Source organism: Lynx rufus, unplaced genomic scaffold, assembly GCF_022079265.1.
Source record: "Lynx rufus isolate CCGP_SWC_20201006 ecotype Redwood Valley unplaced genomic scaffold, mLynRuf1.p SCAF_1, whole genome shotgun sequence".
Taxonomy (NCBI): domain Eukaryota; kingdom Metazoa; phylum Chordata; class Mammalia; order Carnivora; family Felidae; genus Lynx; species Lynx rufus.
Window position 1 is genome coordinate 136,321,465 of NW_025814823.1, and position 21,517 is coordinate 136,342,981.

A 21,517-nucleotide genomic window follows, 5' to 3' on the forward strand; every position below is an offset into this window, starting at 1 on the left:
TACTAGGTTATTTACCCAAGAGATACAGTATACTGTTTCAACGGGGCACATTCACCCCAATGTTTATAGCAGCACTATCAACAATAGCCAAAGTATGTAAAGAGCCCAAATGTCCATCAACGGATAAATGGAAAAAGATGTGGTATATATATACAATGGACTATTACTCGGCAATCAAAAAGAATGAAATCTTGCCATTTGCAAATATGTGGATGGAAGTAGAGGGTATTATGCTAAGCTAGAGAAAAAACAAATACCATAGGACTTCACTCCTGTGAGGACTTTAAGGCACAGAACAGACGAACCCAAGGGAAGGGAAGCAAAAATAATTTAAAAACAGGGAGGGGGACAAAACAGAAGAGACTCTTAAATATGGAGAACAATCGGAGGGTTATTGGAAGAATTGTGGGAGGTGGGATGGTCCAAATGGGTAAGGGGCATTAAGCTATCTACCCCTGAAATCACTGTTGCACTAAACGCTAACTTGGATGTAAATTAAAAAAAAATTTAAAAACTTTACAAATTAAAATTGTGAAAACAAAAAGACATGCAAACTACTCATTATGGAAAAAAAAAAAAAAAGCAAAGGATACAGCTCAGAGCCTAACAAGTGCTCTGTATTCACGAATTATCAGTATGCAGAAAATCTGGAGATGGGATTTCAGAAATCAGACCCATCAGGAATCTTTGTGGATGGGGTGCCTGGGTGGTTCAGTTGGTTAAACGTCAAACTCTGGATTTTGGTTCCAGTCATGATCTCATGATTTGGGAGATTGAGCCCCTGCTTGAGATTCTCCTCTCCCCCTTCCCTTTTATTATCAAGTTGACTTTAAGACCTACATTAAGTTTATGACAAAGATTCTAGATTTAAAAGAGATTATGTTAGCTTATCACATTACCTCTTTGTTAGATAAACGCTCACTGCTGATAAAAAAATAACATTCAACAATATGTCTCATGCATAGTTTTTGTTTTATTCTTTGAAGAATGGTTCTGAAACATCACACTAAGTCAGGCTGAGAGGTAAAGTTTAAATAGTTTTGTAAGGACATGTTGTAACATAGGACTGCTTACTCCACAAAATTTTAATCAGAGCTTATGATACACCTTGTTGGCAGTAGCACCCAGGTTTTCCAAATAGTCATCATTTTTCTCTCGTCTGCATAGACTTCTTCTCATTAGCTGCCTTCTGCTTTTGTTGCATTATCTCAGAGTCCCTATAATGGGGGAAAAGGCTATAAGTTGTTACAGGAAAAACTCGTTTTACATTCTCACTTGTTTTCTATACACAACCCATTAAGCATACTGAGATACAATTTAAAAGAAGATATAAAAATTCATGTCTTTGTTTTCTTGGAGACAGAAGAAAAAGAATGGAAGGGCTTTGAAGCTGGATCTTATTTTGAAAACCATCCCTGTTGTTATGGTCTTGGGCAAGTAACCTCAAAGATCTTTCAAAATCACAACACTACTTACCAGGGTTGTTCTATGGAATAGCTACCAATGTATATACTGGCCATTAGGCAGCTACATAGAGAATAATGGCAATTACTCTTGGTTGTCAACACGAGACCCTTATTTAAAAAAAAATGTATTTAATGGCTTTGTAATCAACACCTACTATCTGTTCATGAGTTCCAGCCCTGCATCAGGCTCGTTGCAGACTGATCAGAGCCTGGAGCCTGCTTAGGATTCTGTGTCTCCCTGTCTCTCTACCCTCCCCCTTTTGTGCGCTCTCTCAAAAATAAACCTTAAAAAACAAACAAAAAGCTTATGTACGAGTATGAAGGAAAAACAACACACCTACAAAGAAAAAAAAAAAAAGCAATATTTACTTTTCTGTTTGAAACCAAGCTCTGTTGTGCTTGCTGTAACCTCAGTAATGTTACTGAAGTTCAGAGCATCAGTTTCCTGTTCTATACATTGAGGCTAACATTCCTTCTCAGGGTGATGAGTAGAGGTAAAATGCACATAGTACCTAGAACAGAGCTTTCTAACAAGTGGATAATAATTCAACAGTGACTATTATTGTACCAAGCTAGACTAGATCTAGAGATCTAGACATCTTCACTAAAAATTCCAGGTTCACTGATTGGTACTATGTTCACTTTTACTCCAATGTGAGTCAAGAGAAATTTAAGACAAACCTTATCACTTTAATACCATGGAAAGCATCAAGTGATAATTAGCCCAATGTGGGGCTTCAACTCATAACCATGAGATCAAGAGCTGCATGGTCCACAGACTGAGCCAGCCAGACACCCCAAAATACTGATCTTTAACTCCAGTTGCACATCAGCATCACCTGAGGAAATTTTTAAAGTTAGGTTTAACTTACACACAATAAAATTTATCCAGAGCACCTGTTATGCCCAGCCCCAAACCAATTAAAGGAGGACTGGAATTAAAGCGCAGGCTTCAATAACACTCAAGGCTTCCCACGTGTTTCTAATGTGCAGGCTTGAGGACCACAGAGAAGCCCTGCTACAGCATGTGCAGTCACTTCTTCACCTGACCTCCAAGTTGTACATAGACAAAATTACAGGTTTTTTTTTTTTTGGTCTCCCATTATACCATGCTTTTATGTGTTCCAGAAGGCCTAACAGTGGGGAAATAAACTATTTGTTACCATCTTAAAAACTGAATGCCTATTTGCAATGATGGCTGCTTCTCTTTATTCTTCCTCTTTACATACTACGTCAACCCTACACGTGCTCCCCTTAAATGGGAATTTAAAACACTGACATTTATTAAAGACCTCTATTAATTTAGAGACCCAAGTTTCTAGTTGTGGAAGCACGGACTTTCTCAACAAATTCTGCTTGGAGAGTTCTAGAATTAAGGAATCTCCTGGCCTCAAAGCCATTTTTAATTAAAAGAACAAAAATTGGGGTGCGTGGGTAGCTCAGTCCATTAAGCATCAGACTTGGATCTCAGCTCAGGTCTTGATCTCAGGGTTTTCAGTTCAAACACCTCATTGGGCTCAGTGCTGGGCAAGAAACCTACTGAATAAATCCTTTTACAAAGCAAAGCCAAAACACATGCTGGCTTTCATTAAACAAAACAAAACAAACCCCCCAAAACCCCAAAGTACAACAAAGCAACTATAGTGCAATTGTGAGGTATTTGTTTAATACTGTAAAAAGGCAGCAGATTGATGAAGTTGCAAGGGTTTAAGTACACATATCATTTAAAGCCATCTTCTTGGTGAGAAATTTTAAGCTGCGCTCTCAGAGTATTTCTGTATTATTACAAAATTACAATTAATTTTCTATTATTTCTTACATAATTACATATCAAGGCTGTGGACCTTCATTTTCTCCAACCCAATGGATCTTCAGAAATGAATGTAGCTACACGCACTTTTTTGTGTCTCTTTCATAACATTTATCGCTGTAATTGAGTCATCTGTCATCCTGACAAGGTTGAGTCGGAGGTCTGCTTCGAAAATGTTGTATCCCTAGCATCTAACAGTGTCTTTCATATGGGAGACATTCCATTACTTCGCTAAATGAAGTTCTTATGGTTGTGGTGGGGAAGCAGAAAATTCATCCAGGGATTGGGATGACTGTAGTCATATAGTTATAGCATGTGCAGCACAACTGTTCATCTGTGACCCCTACTAAGCAAGCTAAGCTTGGTTCTACCCAGGATTTAAAAAAAATTCTTTCCATTCTTAAAAGGAAAACTTCAAAGATTTGACAATTCGATTAGTATCACTTACCTCTGCTTTCTCTGAGAGGTAGTCAAGCTATCCTCTTTTCTTTTTCCCTTGCTAATTTCCTGGGATTTCTTCATGTTTTTCTGGCGGGCAAGTTCTCGCTGATTTCCGCCTGCAAAGTTAAACAGTCATGCTCTTTTCCCATCTCAAAAATTAATTCCAATTCCGTTAAAACTCTTATTTAAATGCATCTGAAGTTAGCTTTTTATTTTTTAACAGGCCAGCAGAGCTCTGCACTGAACAGAGTTCTCATAGTAGCCGAGGAAGAAGCTCAGACACAAACACTTCAAGTCTTAAGAGCATTATCATACCAATTCAGGTGTTCAATTAATGTAAATACCGGATCACTTATAGCCAGCATTCCACTCCTGTGTCTATATGGGTCAGTACGTTCCAAATTAAGGTCTAGCTTTTGAGGAGTATGGAGAGAAGGATAGATACACAGGGAACACAGCTCCACAAGTTGGCCCATCACAATTCCACTGTTAAGCGGGTAAACGCAGCGGTTCGGGATACATTACCTGGAAGGGCCAAACAAAAGAACTAGGGAGGGGACTCAACCGGAGCTTCCTGCCCTTCTCAGGCCTTAGGACCTTAAGGACCAACTATAAACCACTTTCTGACCAAGACCCGTCCCGGGGCCGCCGTCTTCACACACCTCACCTCCGGAGAGGTGTTCTTTACCCTGTAAACTCGCACTTGGCCGGCAGGCACATGCCCCACTTCTCAGGCGGGCCCGAAGCTAACCGTCCCTCTCCCTCGGTGGGCTGAGAGAATGGGGTCCCCGCGCCGTCGGACCTAAGGGAATACATCAGCCGGCTCCCGCCTCCTCTCCAGCCGCGCCTACGGACCTCGGCTTCCTCTGCAGACGCTCCCCGCCGCGTCCCTCACCCGTCCGCATACTCACGGGCCATGCCGACACCCGACCGAACCCAAAAGAGAGCCACTCGGAGAAGCAACGGCCTCCTAACGCTCTCAGCAGTCGTCCCCTCCCGCGGCTCTTGAAGGCTGAGCCCGGGCCGGCCCTCAGCCGGGCTACGCCTCTGTTCCTTCCATCGCCCCGCCCACCGAGGCCCGACCGCAGCCTCCCGCGAGTCGGGCGGCTGACTGCGCGTGCGCCGCTGGGCAGGCTGGGCGGTCCTCGCGGTGGGTCCCGGGCTGGCAGCTTCTGGAGTTCAATCAGGGCTCGCGTCCCCTCGGTCACGCAAATTTGGTCGAGTCTAGAAAGCAGGTCCTGCGTCTGTGGATTTTCCCTACTGTGTACCGAGCCCTGGGGGTTGGCCAGCCCCCTCTTTTTGGTAACGACAAAAACAAACGCCACTATATCTAACTTTTAGACCGCGAACGTTAGCATTCATTAATCTCCTTGCAGAAGCGGGAAGGGGACAAAACCTATTAAGGGTTAACTCAATATTCAAAACACAGTTTTGGCTCTTTACATATTTTTTTTATTTCAGCACCAAACCTGTAAGTAGGCTTCATTGTTCCTATTCTGCGGAAGAGGAGATTGAGACTCTGAAACGAGGAGCGACTGTCCTAACAGGTAGGGACTCTTAGAAGTGAGATTTATAGTGAAGATGGACTTTAAATCTGTTAATTTCCCTTTTAGTCTCATTGCCTTTGTCGCGGTGGACAGTACCGAAGGAATTTTAGGTTAATGGCTCTGTGCTTGGGTTGTATGATAGGAAGGGAATAGCAGGGGATGCAGTTTTATCTCCTATTCACAATAACCTTGGAACGTGGGTAAAAGCCGTGGAGCATTTGCCATTGCTAGAAACATGTGCAAAGATGCCTGAGGTTAGTTTGATACTTACGTTTTTCATCTCTCCCGTTACTTATTACAAACAAACGTGTAGAGTTACTCTGTACACCCTAAAATCACCTTTTTATAAAGGCTTTTATGTTGGAAAATTTCAAACATCTACAACAGTATGGAAAATACTGCAATGCATTCTCAAGTATATGTGACCAAGCTTCAACAATTTTTATTTTAACTCCTAAAAGTCACCTATTTTACAGAAGGTAGGACAAAGTGGTGAAGACTTGGAGCTCTGGAGATGGGATGTCTTGGTTGAAAGCCCAGCTCTACCAATGAGTAGATGTGTGAACTTGGGTGTGTTATTTCATTGCGGTAAAGCTTCCATATTAAATGGGAAGGTAAATGTACCTCTTTAATTAATTGAATTAATGTATGTGAAGTACGAAGTGTTCAGTATATGTTAGCACTCAATGTTAGCTATTATCAATCTTTTAACCTCAGAGAGCCTTGTGTGCTTGTCACTCACCCTAAACCCCACCTGTCTTCAATACTGTTTATGAGCCAAGCATCTGATTCCACTTAAACAACCTCTTCTGGAGTAAATTGAGCAGGGGGAAAAGATTGACTTGTGTCCTGGGTCATTGTGAAGAAGGGAGGGAAGCAATTTGGGATTGGAAAGTAAGTGGAAGTGTTATTGTTTGTGTTTGTAGTCTTAATTTACAGTCTAATTGACCTTTTTCTTTGTGGTTGAAAATATACTTTGTGAATGGTAGGGATATACTCAAGAGATATTGGGTGTGTCTGCTAGAGAAAACTGAAGACTTTTAAAATTACTCTGATGCCTTTAAGAATTTACTCCACAAACTTGGTTGTGTAACATATCTTAAGACTTTATATTTAATAATAAAATTAGATCTGATTCTGTTCCCTTATTTATAGTAATGACAAATTAAATCCTTGTTATTAATTGCCTTACCTACAGAATTGTGGGAGTGGCCTAGATTCTTAGATGGAACATAACATTTTGGGAAAGGCAATATCTTTATACCAGAATATACTGGGCAAAGCTAAATGGTCCTAGTAGTGGCTCCAAGATTCGCGAGACATCTTCAGTAGGGGGCTCTTTGTCAAGTTCTTGACCTTCTTTAGGTGTATCTGAAGTCCTGTTCCCTCCCCAGATTACTGGAGGGAGCCTACAGAATCCACAGACTTCCATTTTCTTTCCAGTCTTAGAGGAATCTCTTCTCTCTAACGTGCTTTCATCCCTCTTACTCTCAAAAACGCTTCTCTTTCTTCTTCTGGATGACATAGCAACCTCTTTAATTAATTAAAGATTTTATTCTTTTGCCATTAACATAGCAGGATGTCCTTGTAGAATTTTATTCTTGAAAAAGGAAGTTGGGCCTGGCTGTTGCAATGAGTCAGGGAATTAAAAAGCTCGCCCATACTGTGTACAGCCAATCTCATCTATGGCCATTTTTCTTCTAATCATATGTCTTCCCTAACCATATTACCTAAAGTAAGCCAGCCTCCCAATAATCTCTTTCATAATACTCTTTAAATTTCTTTCATGCATTTAATACACTTTTAATCTTGTTCACTTGTTTTATTTTTTCTCCCCAACCCAGAACACCTTATTTATTGCTCTAATGCTACCTCCTGAAGCAGATTATGAATACATATATTAATTTACTATATAATTATATAGTTAAATTTTTAAAGTGTTTATTTTTGAGTAGACACAGAGTGCCAATGGGGGAGGGGCAGAGAAAGAGGGATACCTATATTCGAAGCAGGTCCCAGGCCCTGAGCTGTCAGCACAGATCCCTACACAGGACTCAAACTCACCAGCCAGGGGATGATGACCTGAGCCCAAGTGGGATGCTAACCGACTGTGCTACCCTGGAACCCCTATAACTATATAGTTTTAACTATAAAACTTTTTGAACACGTAAATTAAAAAGTATACAAAGGTATACGGTGAATGATCTTCATGCCACGACATGTTTCCCGTAAACCTAGTTCCCCTTACAGGAGATAACTTACCAGTTTCTTCATACCTGAATTTGTAATCTATGTTCTACTCAATTTAGAATTTCTAAGCCCTGGGGATGTGCTGGCGAACAGGCACTACTCTACAAGACCTTCTTCTTCTTCTTTTTCAAGTTTTTAATTATTTTTCATAATCTCTACCCCCAATATGGGGTTCGGACTCATGCCCTGGTATCAAGAGTGGCAGGCTCCTCCGACTGAGCTGCTAGCCAGGCGCCCCATGATTTTAATAGTCTTATAAAGGGTCTTGGGTCTTAAAAGGATCTTATAAAAAGTCTATAGAGGGTCTTGACTACCTCCTTTCACTCGTTTCTGTAACTCCTAGGGACGCTGGGAGAGGGGAGAGCTGACCACGGAACATCTCAATTTCCGGTTCACTAGTAACTCTGTAGTTTGACAGTTACCATGGCTCCGGGCGCTGTGCGTCTTACGCTTTTCGTAGGCGCTGGCTGATGGCGTAATCAGTTCCGGCGCCCTACGAGGGCGGGGAAGCAAGGTACTGGGGGAAACTTAGCAGGGTCATGAAGAAGAGGCGGCGGCGGGAGGAAGGAGGAGGTGGTGGGGGTGTGAACCTGCGGTAGCTGCCCGCTGGGCTGGTGGTGTGGCCGTGTGGAAAGGACGTAGTTCTTAATCCCTTCTCCCGGCAGCAGCCGGGGCTCGGGGCTGAGAGCGGCCGTGGGGCCGCCTCCCCGGGCCCCCTGGCTCCGCCATGTTCCGCAGGGCACGCCTTAGCGTGAAGCCGAATGTCAGGCCTGGTGTAGGCGCCAGGAGCTCCTCCGCTCCCAACCCCCAACGTGGACAAGAGGCTCCCAGGCCCCCGGATCCTGCAGCCGCTTCTTCCCCAAAGCCAGCGGAGTCTACAGATGTGCCCCCGGTGGATTTCGGGGGAACGGAGCCGCAAGAAAAGCCTCCCAGGAGCAGGTAAGAGCATGCAGAGAGGAGCATTTTCATCTGCCCCGCCTCTCTGGGCCTGTCACCCGGAATATGACCCCATGAATTTACTTTAGGAGTATTCTGTCGCTTGCATTGAGTCTTACAGTTGAGACTCTATGAACCTACTCCAAGCTGCAGTTTGTCACTCTGGCCACAGGGTGTGGCACATGTGGATTTTGTTAAAGGTCTGTAGTTTCTCCGGGTGGGAATCTTGTCTTCAAGGGGTGGTGAGAAGAGTACAGGTGTACAGTCTTGACGTGAAATTTACACGTGGTAATGTTAGAGAGCTTAGATTACTTTGCCGTAGTTTTTTTTTTTTTTTTCTTCCTTCTGGAGCACTTTGCAGGGGTAGGTACTTTTTTAGATTTTCAAAAAAACATTTATGTAGTCTTAAAAGACCAGTGTTACATTGGTTATGCTGAGTTGTGTCAATGGGGAGGAGATATGGCTACTTGATTTGATTCCAGGGCGTGCCCCTTTATAGTGGCCATGTTTTCTGAAGGGAAAAAGCATGTGCTAATACCACATTTGGAGTCAGGATTTTTTTTTTTCCTTAAAAAAATTTTTTTTAATTTAATGTTTATTTTTGAAAGAGCGGGAGAGGGGCAGGGGAGAGGGAGACACAGAATCTGAAGCAGGCTCTGAGATGTCAGCGCAGAGTACAACACCCAGCTGGACCTCACAAGCACAGAGCCCAACGCAGGGGCTCGAACTCACAAACCGTGAGATCATTACCTGAACCTAAGTGGGACTCTTAACCGACTTAGCCGCCCAGGCGCCCCAGGATTTTTTTCGTAATTTAACAGTTTATCAGACTTTGCCCAGGCAGAATTTGCTTATCTGTAAAATGGAAATAATATTCTCTGATTTGGAGAGTCAAGTTATTGTGGAGTTTAGAAAAAACTGACAAACTCTTGAATAGGACATGGGAGAATAGTTGTCTACAAAAAGTTATCTTTTTAAAATAAAAGCAATGGTAGTAAATAACAAAGTAGTTAAAATTAAGCCATGTTGGGCTACTAATGGTCTCTGTTTCTGTGATACATATGCGAGGAAACCAATAAAAATGGATCCTATTAAATGACAATGAGATGGTGTAAATTGTTTGTATGCTCTAACCAGAAGGTGAAAATTTTATCCTTTTCTTTTTGGCCTAACTTCCTCTGTTGGCCTGAACTGGTGCTGGGTATAGGATGTTATTTTGCCAGCTTACTGATACTTAGTAATATCCATGTTTCTTATATGAATATTTTTTCAAAATTCCTCCTCAAAAAAGAAATACAAGTAACAGTCACTGTTAATAAAGTTTGCAGAGGTCCTGTTAACTTCATACAGATGCATGATGATTGATAATTTAATAAATTACTCTGATTCTGTAGTCTTGAGACATTAGAGGTTGGGAATATTTGCTTTCTTAGAGTTGGCATTTAGGGAGTATATTTGAAATTTTTTTTTTTTTTACTATGTGTTTTCTTATTTTGTGGGTCTTTGCAGCTGTAAAAATCTATAGGGTGTATGTTTTGTCCTCAACGATTCAACATAATTGAATGAAATGCACAGATGCATGTATCATTACAAAGCCTGATCTCGGTGTCATAAGTTTGGGCCCTGTGTTGGGTGTAGAGATTACTAAAAAAAAAAAAAAAAAAAATTAAAAACATGGAGCTATCCTGCAAATAACCTGGAAAGGTTATTCTATAGGTTTAGGCATTTTCTACTTTTATATAAAACTAATAACGTGAAAAATGTGGACTGCTTTTAATTCTTACACCCTCTCTCTTCTTGACTTAATTTGCTTTCAGGCCATTCCTGAAATGTGTATATCCAATCTGAACCATATCTAATATGTATTTTGGAGTGACCAAGTACTTTTTTAAGTTAGGAGTTTGATAGCTGTGTAAGTATTCATACCAGACGAAAGAGGAATGATTTCTACCTCAAACAGTATTTGATTTGATTAATGTCGCTCAATGTATATTCTCAAATACTGTAGTAGAGATGTTTTAGAAATTTGATGTTTTGTATGTTTGGTTTGACTCATCTCAGGTTGATAAAGTAATTTATAATTTAGATCAGGTAGAGGGATGTCAATATAGATTATAAACTTAGTTTTTAAAAAAATAATTGTCGGGGCACCTGGGTGGCTCTGTCGGTTAAGCGCCCGACTTCATCTCAGGTCATGATCTCACGGTCCGTAAGTTAGAGCCCCACATTGGGCTCAGTGCTGACAGCTCAGAGCCTGGAGCCTGCTTCAGATTCTGTGTCTCCCTTTCTCTCTGCCCCTCCCCCGCTGTCCCTCTGTCTCTCTCAAAAATGAATAAAGATTAAAAAAAAAACTTAAAAAAAAATTGTCAGTTATATAGTGATTCAAAGTGGGGTAATAGAGTTTTAATTTGTAACTTGGCCTTTTGTTTTTCTTGAACGAGTTAGGATGAGCATAAACTTGTATGTTCTAATGCACTAAGGGACTTGACGTTTGAAAAAGATCAGCAGTCTTTGTTAGAATTTGTGTATCTGTTAAAATTTTAGTAAAGGGGCGCCTGGGTGGCTCAGTCGGTTGAGCGTCCAGCTTCGGCTCAGGTCATGACCTTGTGGTTCACGAGTTTGAGCCCCGCGTCGGGCTCTGTGCTGACAGCTCAGAGCCTGGAACCTGCTTTGGATTCTGTGTCTCCCTCTCTATCTGCCCCTCCTCCACTCACACTCTGTCTCTGTCTCAAAAATAAATACACATTAAAAAAAAATTAAAAAAAAATAAAAATTTTAGTAAACAAAGTTTTTATTGGAATCTGTCATGAATAATGTTTATCTCAAGTCGTTGATTGTTTAATAATGAGATTTTACTGGTTTAGATTTTTACCAGGCTAGTTTTTAAAACTAGAATATGAAAGATCCATGGTATCCTTTTTTTTTTTTTTTTGATTTTGACAGTGATGGAAAGACTGACAATGAGAATTATGTTGAAGAATCCAGTAAGTCTTCCTCTGCTGTTTCACAGAGAAGAAAGCGAATATCAAGTACTACTCTGGTTAAGCCTGGTGTCAGTGTTCCTTCAGAATCTCATCCCTTATCTACAGTTAATCAAGAAGTTCCACAGCCAAAGCCTATTTCAACAAAAGAGAAACAGCCATGTTCAGACAGATACCGAATATATAAAGCCCAGAAACTAAGAGAAATGTTAAAAGAAGAATTGAGAAAAGAGAAGGTAAGGGAGAAAAATCACATTTGACTGTTCCTACTAGGTTTCTGTTTTTATGTTAGGCATCATTTGGAGGAATAATATCTGTAGTATTTAATGGAGCATAACCAGTTAATGTTCCTTATTTTAATAGAAGATCCCCTTTTGTGAATTGAATGATTAATAAGCGCGATGGACTTAAGCTATTTTTTCCACTACGTTAATTTTTATATTCATCTATATCTTTGATTGATTTTGGTGAAGGCCAAAAATAGAAGGTCTGTTTCTACACACATAGAAAATATACAAAGCATATTTATAAAATAAACTTGAAGTATGATTTTTCGTGACATGAATAACATTCATTTGAATTAAGACAAATAAACTTGAGCAAAATGAATTGGTAATATTTTATAAATTGACAGTATGGAAATTATAAATGGGAAAAATTTGCATTTATGTGTATAGTAAAGTCCATTTTTTAATCTTGAAGAGCGATTATTTTTCCAAGATTGCACTGTACCAATAGTGAAGCATGTAAGCTCTGCAGTTAGATACTTAAGATTTGAATCTTAGAGTCATCCCTTAGTATGTGTCTTTGGGCAATTTAATTGATTTTTCTGTCTGTATCCTCATCTGCAAAATAAGACTGATGATAGTATGTATCTCATTGGAGGGTTGTAAAGATTGGATGAGTAAATATATGTAAAACACATTTAGACTGGCAAACAGAAGGAGCTTAACAAATGTCAGCTTTTATTATTACAAAATCCCCTTGTTAATTCAGAGGAAGGCACTTAGTATGGTGCTTTATATTATTCTATCATCTTTGTGTAGTAGATACCACTGTTTTACGCAGGTGGAAACAAGTTTAGAGAAGTTATTTGCTTTGTATCACATATCAGTGGGATTTGAATCTATGTTGTTTAAAATCTAGGTCTCTAAAGATGTTCTATAGAATCTGCTTAGGTAGATTTATTTTCAGGAATTAAAAAATTAAACATTTGCTTTAAGAATTTTGTAAAATTCACAGAAATCTAGTTCATTACAGGGTAAACAAAAACTATGTATTTATAAATTCTTAGCAAACTATTATAGTTAGAAGGCATTAGTAAGTATGATTTTATACGTTGAGCTTTTATCCAGACCTAGACACTTTAGTTTTTTGTTTTTTTTTTAATTTTTTTTTTTTTCAACGTTTATTTATTTTTGGGACAGAGAGAGACAGAGCATGAACGGGGGAGGGGCAGAGAGAGAGGGAGACACAGAATCGGAAACAGGCTCCAGGCTCCGAGCCATCAGCCCAGAGCCTGACGCGGGGCTCGAACTCCCGGACCGCGAGATCGTGACCTGGCTGAAGTCGGACGCTTAACCGACTGCGCCACCCAGGCGCCCCGACACTTTAGTTTTTAAAATTCCTTGATGTGCTACACTCTTTAATAATGCAGTTTATGAAGTTTGTCCTAAAATTGGGAATAATCATGAAAAGAATAATACTAAATCACTTGCAATGAATATAACAATGGGATATACCTTTGAATATAGTACATGTGAAATTCTACATTTATAAAAGAAAAGTGGATCTTTGTGTGTGTTTGTGTGTCCAGAAACAATGGAAAAACAAATATGCCATAAATGAAAGTCAGAAGCCACCAGATCGTTCAAAAATGACTATGAGAGATTTCATATATTACCTGCCAGATAATAATCCAATGACGTAAGTAAATTTTTCTTGTCCTTTCTTTGGGTATGTTGTGAGTTAAGTATCACTTTTAGAGTACAAGTTCGTGTTTTCCAAAAGTATGCTGGCAAAACTTATAGCAAATACGATGTTTTTCCCATAGAATTTTTAAACAACATTTAGTTGTATTTCAGGTAACTGCTTTCTTGGGATGGTGCCCTTTTCCTCTGAAATTAAAAATGTTTCCTTTTTTTTTATTTTATTTTATTTTTAACATTTATTTATTTTTGAGACAGAGAGAGAGCATAAATGGGGGAGGGGCAGAGAGAGAGGGAGACACAGAATCGAAAGCAGGCTCCAGGCTCTGAGCCATCAGCCCAGAGCCCGACGTGGGGCTCGAACTCACGGACCCCAAGATCGTGACCTGAGCTGAAGTCCAACGCTTAACTGACTGAGCCACCCAGGCGCCCCCAAAATAAGTTTCTTTTCTTACATTACCAAAATGTTATAAAACTAAACAACTTTAATGTTGTTTAGTTTTAATCAATACCGCAGTTTGTGTTTCTTGTACACTATACCCTGATTCTAAAGGAACGCTGTAATTTTTATGCTCTACCTCCTAATTATTTATAGTGGATATTATTTATCTTCTAAGAACAAAGCTTCTTTAGTAAAGTTAGCCTGAGGAGGCAGATGGTTTATAATAAATCTCATTGTTAGGTTGTTGATGGTTTAGCAGGTAGATGCAGGAGTGTAGCTTTTTTCAGGTTTACCAGGTCTTTGGCTTGCTGCCGAAGGGCCAGAAGCCTAGGTGGTAAGTTGTTTGACATGTAGGATTTGGAGATAAGCCATGTAGGTTGCTTCAGACATGAGGACTGGGAAAGCCTCCCTTCACTAAGGAATTAGAGAGTAAAAATGTGCCTGCCTAGGGCATAGCAGGTTTATATTTGATGACAAGGTTTTTGACTGATAAATTGACTCTTGGGCCACACCGTTATTAATAATAGTGTTATGGTTTATCATATAAAAAAATGCAAGTTAAAATAATTTCCTTCTTGCCAATGGGTAGAATTGACAAGATATATATATTGTTCATTTAAAAATATTTTTTATATTAAATATTAAATTGTCTCACATTTAAAAACAATTGTTGTTTGTTTATTAGTTCTTCACTGGAACAAGAAAAGAAAACTGAAAAATCATTGACACCAGTCCAGACAAGAGAGTAAGCATTTTATCTTAGTGTTTTCTTAAAATAAGTTATTTGATGGGTACAGTTTTTAAACAAAGAAATCAAATGATGCTTTTTGTTATAGTCAAATTGCATGTGATAGGAATGTTTAGATAGAATCACTAGCAAGAATAAAACTTACTGTCTGATTTAAATCAAAATGTAAGGCGGCCCATACTGTGTATTATATATGGAAATGGCCAATGGTGTTATTTTAACGAAACCTTATATTTTATTTTTATTTATTTTAAAAATATTGTTTTCTTTAATATTTATTAATATATTTTGAGAGACAGAGTACGTGTTCATGATTGTGGGGGAGAGGGGCAGAGAGGAAAGAGAATCCCAAGCAGGTATTCCCAGAACCATCAGCATGGGGCTCCATCTCCACAAACTGTTAGGTCATGACCTGAGCTGAAATGTTGGATGCTCAACAGATTGAACAACCCAGGGACCCCTCAGTTGAAGCTTTTAGAATTAAAAAGGATTTTGTTTTGTTTTAGAATAGCATAATAAAACAGTACAAAAATCAAATGGAACAAAAGTATACTGAGAAGTCTTCCAACTCTGTTTTTCTGTCATCTGGTTCCGCTGCCTGAAGGCAACAATTGTTACCAATTTTTTAATGTATCATTCTAATTCTATTCTGTGTCTAAACAAATAAACGTGTATATATTTTTCTTTTTCTTTCCCTTTTAAGTTTAAAAAAAAATTTTTTTTTTGATGCTTTTATTTATTTTTGAGAGAGAGACAGAGTGCAGGCGGGCAAGGGGCAGAGAGAGGGAGACATAGACTCCGAAGCAGGCTCCAGGCTCTGAGTTGTCAGCGCAGAGCCCGATGTAGGGCTTGAACCCACAAACCACAAGATCATGACCTGAACTGAAGTCGGATGCTTAACTGACTGAGCCACCCAGGCACCCCATAGTCGGGGAAATTCTTTTTTTTTTTTTTTTTTTTAATTTTTTTTTTTTCAACGTTTATTTATTTTTGGGACAGAGAGAGACAGAGCATGAACGGGGGAGGGGCAGAGAGAGAGGGAGACACAGAATCGGAAACAGGCTCCAGGCTCTGAGCCATCAGCCCAGAGCCCGACGCGGGGCTCGAACTCACGGACCGCGAGATCGTGACCTGGCTGAAATCGGACGCTTAACCGACTGCGCCACCCAGGCGCCCCAGGGGAAGTTCTTATAACCACGTCCTTAACATGTAGTATCTTTACTTAGGGTATAGGGAAAATTGGAAATCAAATGAAGGTTGGATTCGAAGTAATTTCTTTCAGAAGTTGATAGTACTCAGGAGATCCTTCTCCTGGATATATGAATTAAGCTATCTTTACATTCGGTAGGCAAGAAGGTAAAAGTACTCCTGATGCTGAAGGTCATGAAGAAGTAGAAGAAGAAGTGGATGACGGGCCATTGCTGGTTCCTCGAGTAAAAGTGGCAGAAGATGGTTCCATTATTTTGGATGAAGAAAGGTAAGTTAAAAAAAAAAAGAGATTATGGTTTCAAACATAAGAACAAATGTGCTTTGTCTAATGAGAGAGATTGAATTTCTGCATCATTCATGGTTACCTGACCATATAAACACTGATGTTTATATTTTTTAATGCATGTTATAAATAGAAAGACGAGTTAGATTCATTTGTAATTTTTAGCAATTTTTATGCTGTGTTTGTTATAAGAAGATGGTACTGCTGATCCGTCATCCATTAACCTTTCACAATTGTTTTACTAACTTTATTGGTAATTGGGATGAGCTCCTGAACTAATGATATGCTGGTCTCTACTGATGATACATTTCAAAAATTGGCTCAGTCTTGAAGTCAAAATTCAGGTTTTCTTATTATTAACTAATACCATATTTTGGTGTGTGGTTATAACTAATGAAAATGCAACAAATGAATCAGGTTTAATCAGGGTTAATACTCTACATAACTTTTTGTTATGACAAGGTTTAAATTCACTTTGTAGTTTCTCAGTTATAATATTAAATTTTTCAAATTTGGCACTGTGGAATTTGTTGTTTGTCCAAAGTGTTTTTTAAAAAAGAAGATAAATTCACGAGTAACTAAATATAAAAGAGGGATGTAAAGTAGTCTGACAGTTCAGTATAAAAATCTTTTTATAGCATATAAAATTCTACGATAATTAAACATAAATGCAGTACTTTTAATAATTGTGTGTTTTTTACCATTATTTTGTGATGATCATTTTACTGGTCATTAAATAGTTAAAAGCATTGTACTGCTTTGTTTACAGGAATGTAGAACAAAAACATAAGATGCTTATGTTTCTCATCTTCTCTTGGGTTTAGCATGATAAGGTAATATGTGTTAAATGTAGGGGACATACAGAAGTCAATAAAATATAAGTAATTTTTTGGTGGCCCAAAGATAATGTGTAAATTTTATATTGCTATTAACGATTTCAGAAGAATGTTGGCATTTAATTTTATTACTTGGCAATCACATTTTAAGTGAAAATTAACAGAATCTTGGAAAATATGCATACCTCAAGTATATATTATTACACTTTTGTTCCGATTCTGTCATGGCACATTTCAAAATATAACTATTCAAATATCATGTATTATTTTCTTTCTTGTTCTAAGTGCAGATCTATTTAAAAGTGTGTCTCTTTCAGTTTAACTGTAGAAGTTTTAAGGACAAAAGGCCCCTGTGTTGTTGAGGAAAATGACCCCATATTTGAGCGTGGTTCTACAACTACATATTCCAGCTTTAGGAAAAACTATTATTCTAAACCATGGTCAAATAAAGGTAACTAATTTTCATTTTAAATTTTGTGGATATTTATTTGAAGTAAAGTGAATTATTTTATGTAAGTAAATAAAATGAAAACCATGTTATTTTCTGTCTAGCTAATTTTATTGGAACTGACCTCTGCATCCGTTCCCCCCCCCCCCCCCCCCCCGCCACTTATTATGGAACTCCATCTCTGGCTTTATCTTAGTGATCTTTTTAGGAATTAGCATTATGGTAATTTGGGTAGAGTAGTCCTCTCTGTCAAATCCCTGTATAAAAAATAACGTGGAAAGCTATTAATATTTCTAATACTCATAATAATGTTCTATCTTAGATACTGTTGTATAACAGAGTTTCTAAGGGTCAAAATTGTGCTGTTAAAAAGCATATACTACTTTTTTTTAAGTTTATTTGTTAATTTTGAGAGAGTTAGTGCAAGCAGGGGAAGGGTAAAGAGAGAGGGGGAGAGCGAGAATACCAAGTAGGCTCTGCATTGTCAGCATGGAGGCTGATACAGGGCTTGAATTCATGAACCGTGAGATCAGGACCTGAGCCAAAATCAAGAGTTGGTCACTTAATCGACCGAGCCACCCAGGTGCCTGAAGCTTGTAATACCTTTTGAATGGTATCGCTTATTCTTATAAAAAATAATGCAGGTTGTTTTTGGGGAAAAAATGAAACAGAACAGAGTAATTCAGGACAACAAGAAAGATTCTATACTTTCCTCCTCTGTATTCCCCAATCCTATTTTATTGAGGTTACTTCTTTTAATAGTTTCTTGTGTGTTTTTTTGGTTACTTTCTTTCACATACTACTTAGTGCACTTTAGTTGCTTATGTTAAAGCAGTAATATAGTGGCTGTGACTGATGGTTTTCTTAAGAACACTTTGAGACCAGATAGGCAGAATGTTGTTTTCTTCTTCTTCCTCTTCTCTTTCCCCTTCTTCCTCCTTCCTGTTTCTTCTCTTCTTCCTCTTCTTCCCCTTCTCTTCCCTCTCTTCCTAATTTTAGCTTCTTGGTATGAGTTTATAAATTTCTTATGTTTCTGTATAAAAGTTTAGACATTATTTTAGATGCATGAAGTTCTTAGCAATAAAATTGACTAAAGATTTCCTGGCCTTTAATAAAAGACTATTAGATACTCTCAAATTTATTTTTAACTCAAAATATATACTTCATGTAAGATTTTTTTTCCTCTGAAATTTTGGGATTAATTTTCATTCTTTCTAAATCTTTTATTTTTACAGAAACAGATATGTTTTTTTTAGCCATCAGCATGGTAGGAACTGACTTTTCTATGATTGGACAGCTTTTTCCTCACAGAGCAAGGATAGAAATTAAGGTAAAGTAAACCCAATACATTTGTTGATTGGAAAAGGACCAAAAATTACTAATACTATTTTTTTAAACTTTTGTTTAAATCTCAGTTCATCCTTATTCATTACTAGTTTTGAGTACATGTGTCCTTTTTTACAGCTCAGAAAGTAATGCAGTATTACTGAATTCTAATATGAGTACAGTGTCCTTAACTTTAGTGTATTATCTATGTCTTGCTCACTTCTAGAATGGATTTTAGGGAGTCCCCATAAAACCACTGAATCTAAGATAAAAGAAGCATTATGTAATGAAGAGGGAAGAATAAATGTATCAGAATACGTATTTGGATTAAGGGTAGCTTTTGAACAGAGTGTATTGCTTAATTTCCTAGGAAGGCATGAAGAGAGGCATGCTAAATTAGATAATTCCCATGATCTGATCTAACTGTTGCTTTCTTAGGCTACCTTTGTGGACAGGGCCACTATTAACAAGAGCAGTGATGTAAATTAGTGCTTTACTATGCCTAACAGAGTGAGTAGTATTCTCTGTTTTATTTTTCCCTTTGTGAGAAACTTAGTTATAAGTTTCCTGGGATGGAGTGCATATGAGTGCACACTATGTAGGCTGTCATGCATTTTCAATTAAAAAAATTTTTTTTAATATTTATTTCTGAGACAGATACAGAGCATGAGTGGGGGAGGGGCACAGAGAGAGAGAGGAAGACAGAATCCGAAGCATGCTCCAGGCTCTGAGCTGTCAGCACAGAGTCCAACACGGGGCTCGAACTCACAAACCATGAGATCATGACCTGAGCTGCAGTCGTTCGTTCAACTGACTGAACCACCCAGGCCCCCCTATGCCTTTTCAATATATTGTGAGCTCTTTTTTTATTAAAAAAAATTTTTTTTTAAATTTTTTATTTTATTTTTGAGAGAGAGAGAGACACACAGTGAGAGCAGGGGAGGGGCAAGAGAGAGATAGAGACAGAATCTGAAGCAGGCTCCAGGCTCAGAGCTGTCAGCGTAGAACATGACATGGGGCTTGAACTCACAGACTGCAAGACCATGACCTGAGCCGAAGTCAGACACCCAACCGACTGAGCCACCCAGGCACTCCTATAGTGAGCTCTTTATTCAACCATGGGTTTTTTTTCTTCATTAATTAAACTAGCAGGAAAGACAGATGTTTTGTTCTTGTGCTACACTAGGCATGGATCCATCACCTGGGGACCATTATATGGTGTAATGGTTATTCTATTTCTGCAAAAGAAGAATTGTTTATATTATCTATGTTCCTTTTCTAACGTTGATCTTTGATATAAGGAGAAGAAAACGTTAAAGTATGTGAAGGCTAGAAATTGTCTAGGGGAGCTCTCTGATCTGAGTAATTAATGATAAATTTGTCACTAAACTATTTCTCCCCAAAATTGTTTAGACTCCTCCCCTAAGTTTAGTGTAGTTCTAACAAATCTTTGGGCAAAATTTAGAAAAGTGAAAATTTAGACTAGTGGATTGTATTGGTTTTCAAATATCAAACCAGACTTGTGTTATTCTTTCTGATGTTGGATTTTATTATATTTTCTTGAGAATTTTTTTTTTTTAAGGTCATAGAGAGTGCATGCATGTGAGCCGGGGAGGGGCAGAGAGAGACGTGATCAGGGGATCTGAGGGAGGCTCTGTGCTGACAGCAGCCAGCCTGATGGAGGATTCAAACTAATGAATTTATGAACGATGAGGTCACGATCTGAGCCAAAGCTAGATGCTCAACTGACTGAGTCACCCAGGTGCCCCTCTTGAGGATTTTTTGCATCTTTGTTCATGAGGGATATTTTGAATATTTATTTATTATTGATTTATTTTTGAGAGAGGAGGGGGCAGCGAGAGAGAGGGAGAGAGAGAATCCCAAGCAGGCTCTGCACTGTTAGCACAGAGCTTAATGCGGGGCTGGAACTCATGACTGAAATGATCTGAGCTGAAATCAAGAGTTGGACGCTTAACCGACTCAATCAGCCAGCCGCCCTATGAAGGATATTTTGCAACTTTCTTTTAATGCCTTTATCGTAGTTTGGTACCAGGATTATGCTGGTTATAGAAAATGAGTTGGACAGTGTTTTTGTTTTTGTTTTTTTTCTTTTATCTGAATGAATTTAAGATTAATACTATTTCTCCTTTAGTGTTCAATAGAATTCAACAGTGAAAACCTTCAGACCTGTAATTTTCTTTGAGGAAGGATTTTAAGTTCAGTTTCTTTAATACATATAGGTATATTCAGATACTCAGTTTTTTTCTTGTCAGTTTTGATGCTAAGTTGTTGAATTTATAGGCATGAAGTTTTCATACTGTTCAGCAATCATTTTAATTTTTATAGGATATTTCTCTTTGATAATTGACGTTTTCCTTCTTTTTTTTTCTTTGTCTTGCTAAGGGTATTTTGACTTCCCCAAATCTTTCTAATGAACCAACCTGTAGTTATAAGTTTTTAATTGTGGATTTTCATTTTTTTAACTCTTCAACATTTCCTTCTATTTATTCTGCCTTTAATTATATTCTTCTTAAGATGAAAATTTTGAACATTGATTTTTTAGTACTTTTTTTCTAATTAGACTTTTTTTTTTTTTAAATTTTTTTTTTTCAACGTTTATTTATTTTTGGGACAGAGAGAGACAGAGCATGAACGGGGGAGGGGCAGAGAGAGAGGGAGACACCGAATCGGAAACAGGCTCCAGGCTCCGAGCCATCAGCCCAGAGCCCGACGCGGGGCTCGAACTCACGGACCGCGAAATCGTGACCTGGCTGAAGTCGGACGCTTAACCGACTGCGCCACCCAGGCGCCCCTCTAATTAGACATTTAAAGCTATACATTTTCATCTGAGTCCTGCTTCAACTGC

General features: G+C 38.6%; 2 protein-coding genes across 7 annotated transcripts in view; one reads left to right on the forward strand and one right to left on the reverse strand.

Annotated features, from left to right (window-relative positions):
• Positions 1–953: 953 nt before the first annotated feature.
• SERF1B (small EDRK-rich factor 1B) lies at positions 954–4,741 on the reverse strand. The gene is made up of 3 exons (XM_047087744.1): positions 4,629–4,741; positions 3,725–3,833; positions 954–1,217 (listed from the first exon to the last, which is right to left on the reverse strand). Exons 1-3 carry the CDS (start codon positions 4,633–4,635, stop codon positions 1,145–1,147), a joined length of 189 nt encoding a protein of 62 aa, XP_046943700.1. The 5' UTR covers positions 4,636–4,741; the 3' UTR covers positions 954–1,144.
• A 3,194-nt stretch (positions 4,742–7,935) lies between these two features.
• The window catches only part of BDP1 (B double prime 1, subunit of RNA polymerase III transcription initiation factor IIIB), an 89,570-nt gene continuing 75,988 nt past the window's right edge, over positions 7,936–21,517 (forward strand). For 3 of the 6 annotated variants that reach the window (XM_047087778.1, XM_047087787.1, XM_047087792.1), the window contains exons 1-7: positions 8,135–8,453; positions 11,394–11,667; positions 13,248–13,357; positions 14,487–14,546; positions 15,898–16,026; positions 17,195–17,328; positions 18,561–18,655. In XM_047087778.1, the coding sequence (XP_046943734.1) occupies positions 8,242–8,453; positions 11,394–11,667; positions 13,248–13,357; positions 14,487–14,546; positions 15,898–16,026; positions 17,195–17,328; positions 18,561–18,655 (1,014 nt within the window). In that variant the 5' untranslated portion in view covers positions 8,135–8,241. Of the gene's footprint in view, positions 8,029–8,134; positions 8,454–11,393; positions 11,668–13,247; positions 13,358–14,486; positions 14,547–15,897; positions 16,027–17,194; positions 17,329–18,560; positions 18,656–21,517 lie in introns of those variants that run through there. The other 3 variants (XM_047087754.1, XM_047087770.1, XM_047087762.1) reach the window with 2 other exon arrangements.

Bases quoted from the DNA above. Each gene is read 5' to 3' on its own strand.
- SERF1B (XM_047087744.1), bottom strand. The intron at 1,218-3,724 runs GTAAGTGATACT...CCCCCATTATAG, and splicing joins ACCTCTCAGAGAAAGCAGAG to GGACTCTGAGATAATGCAAC.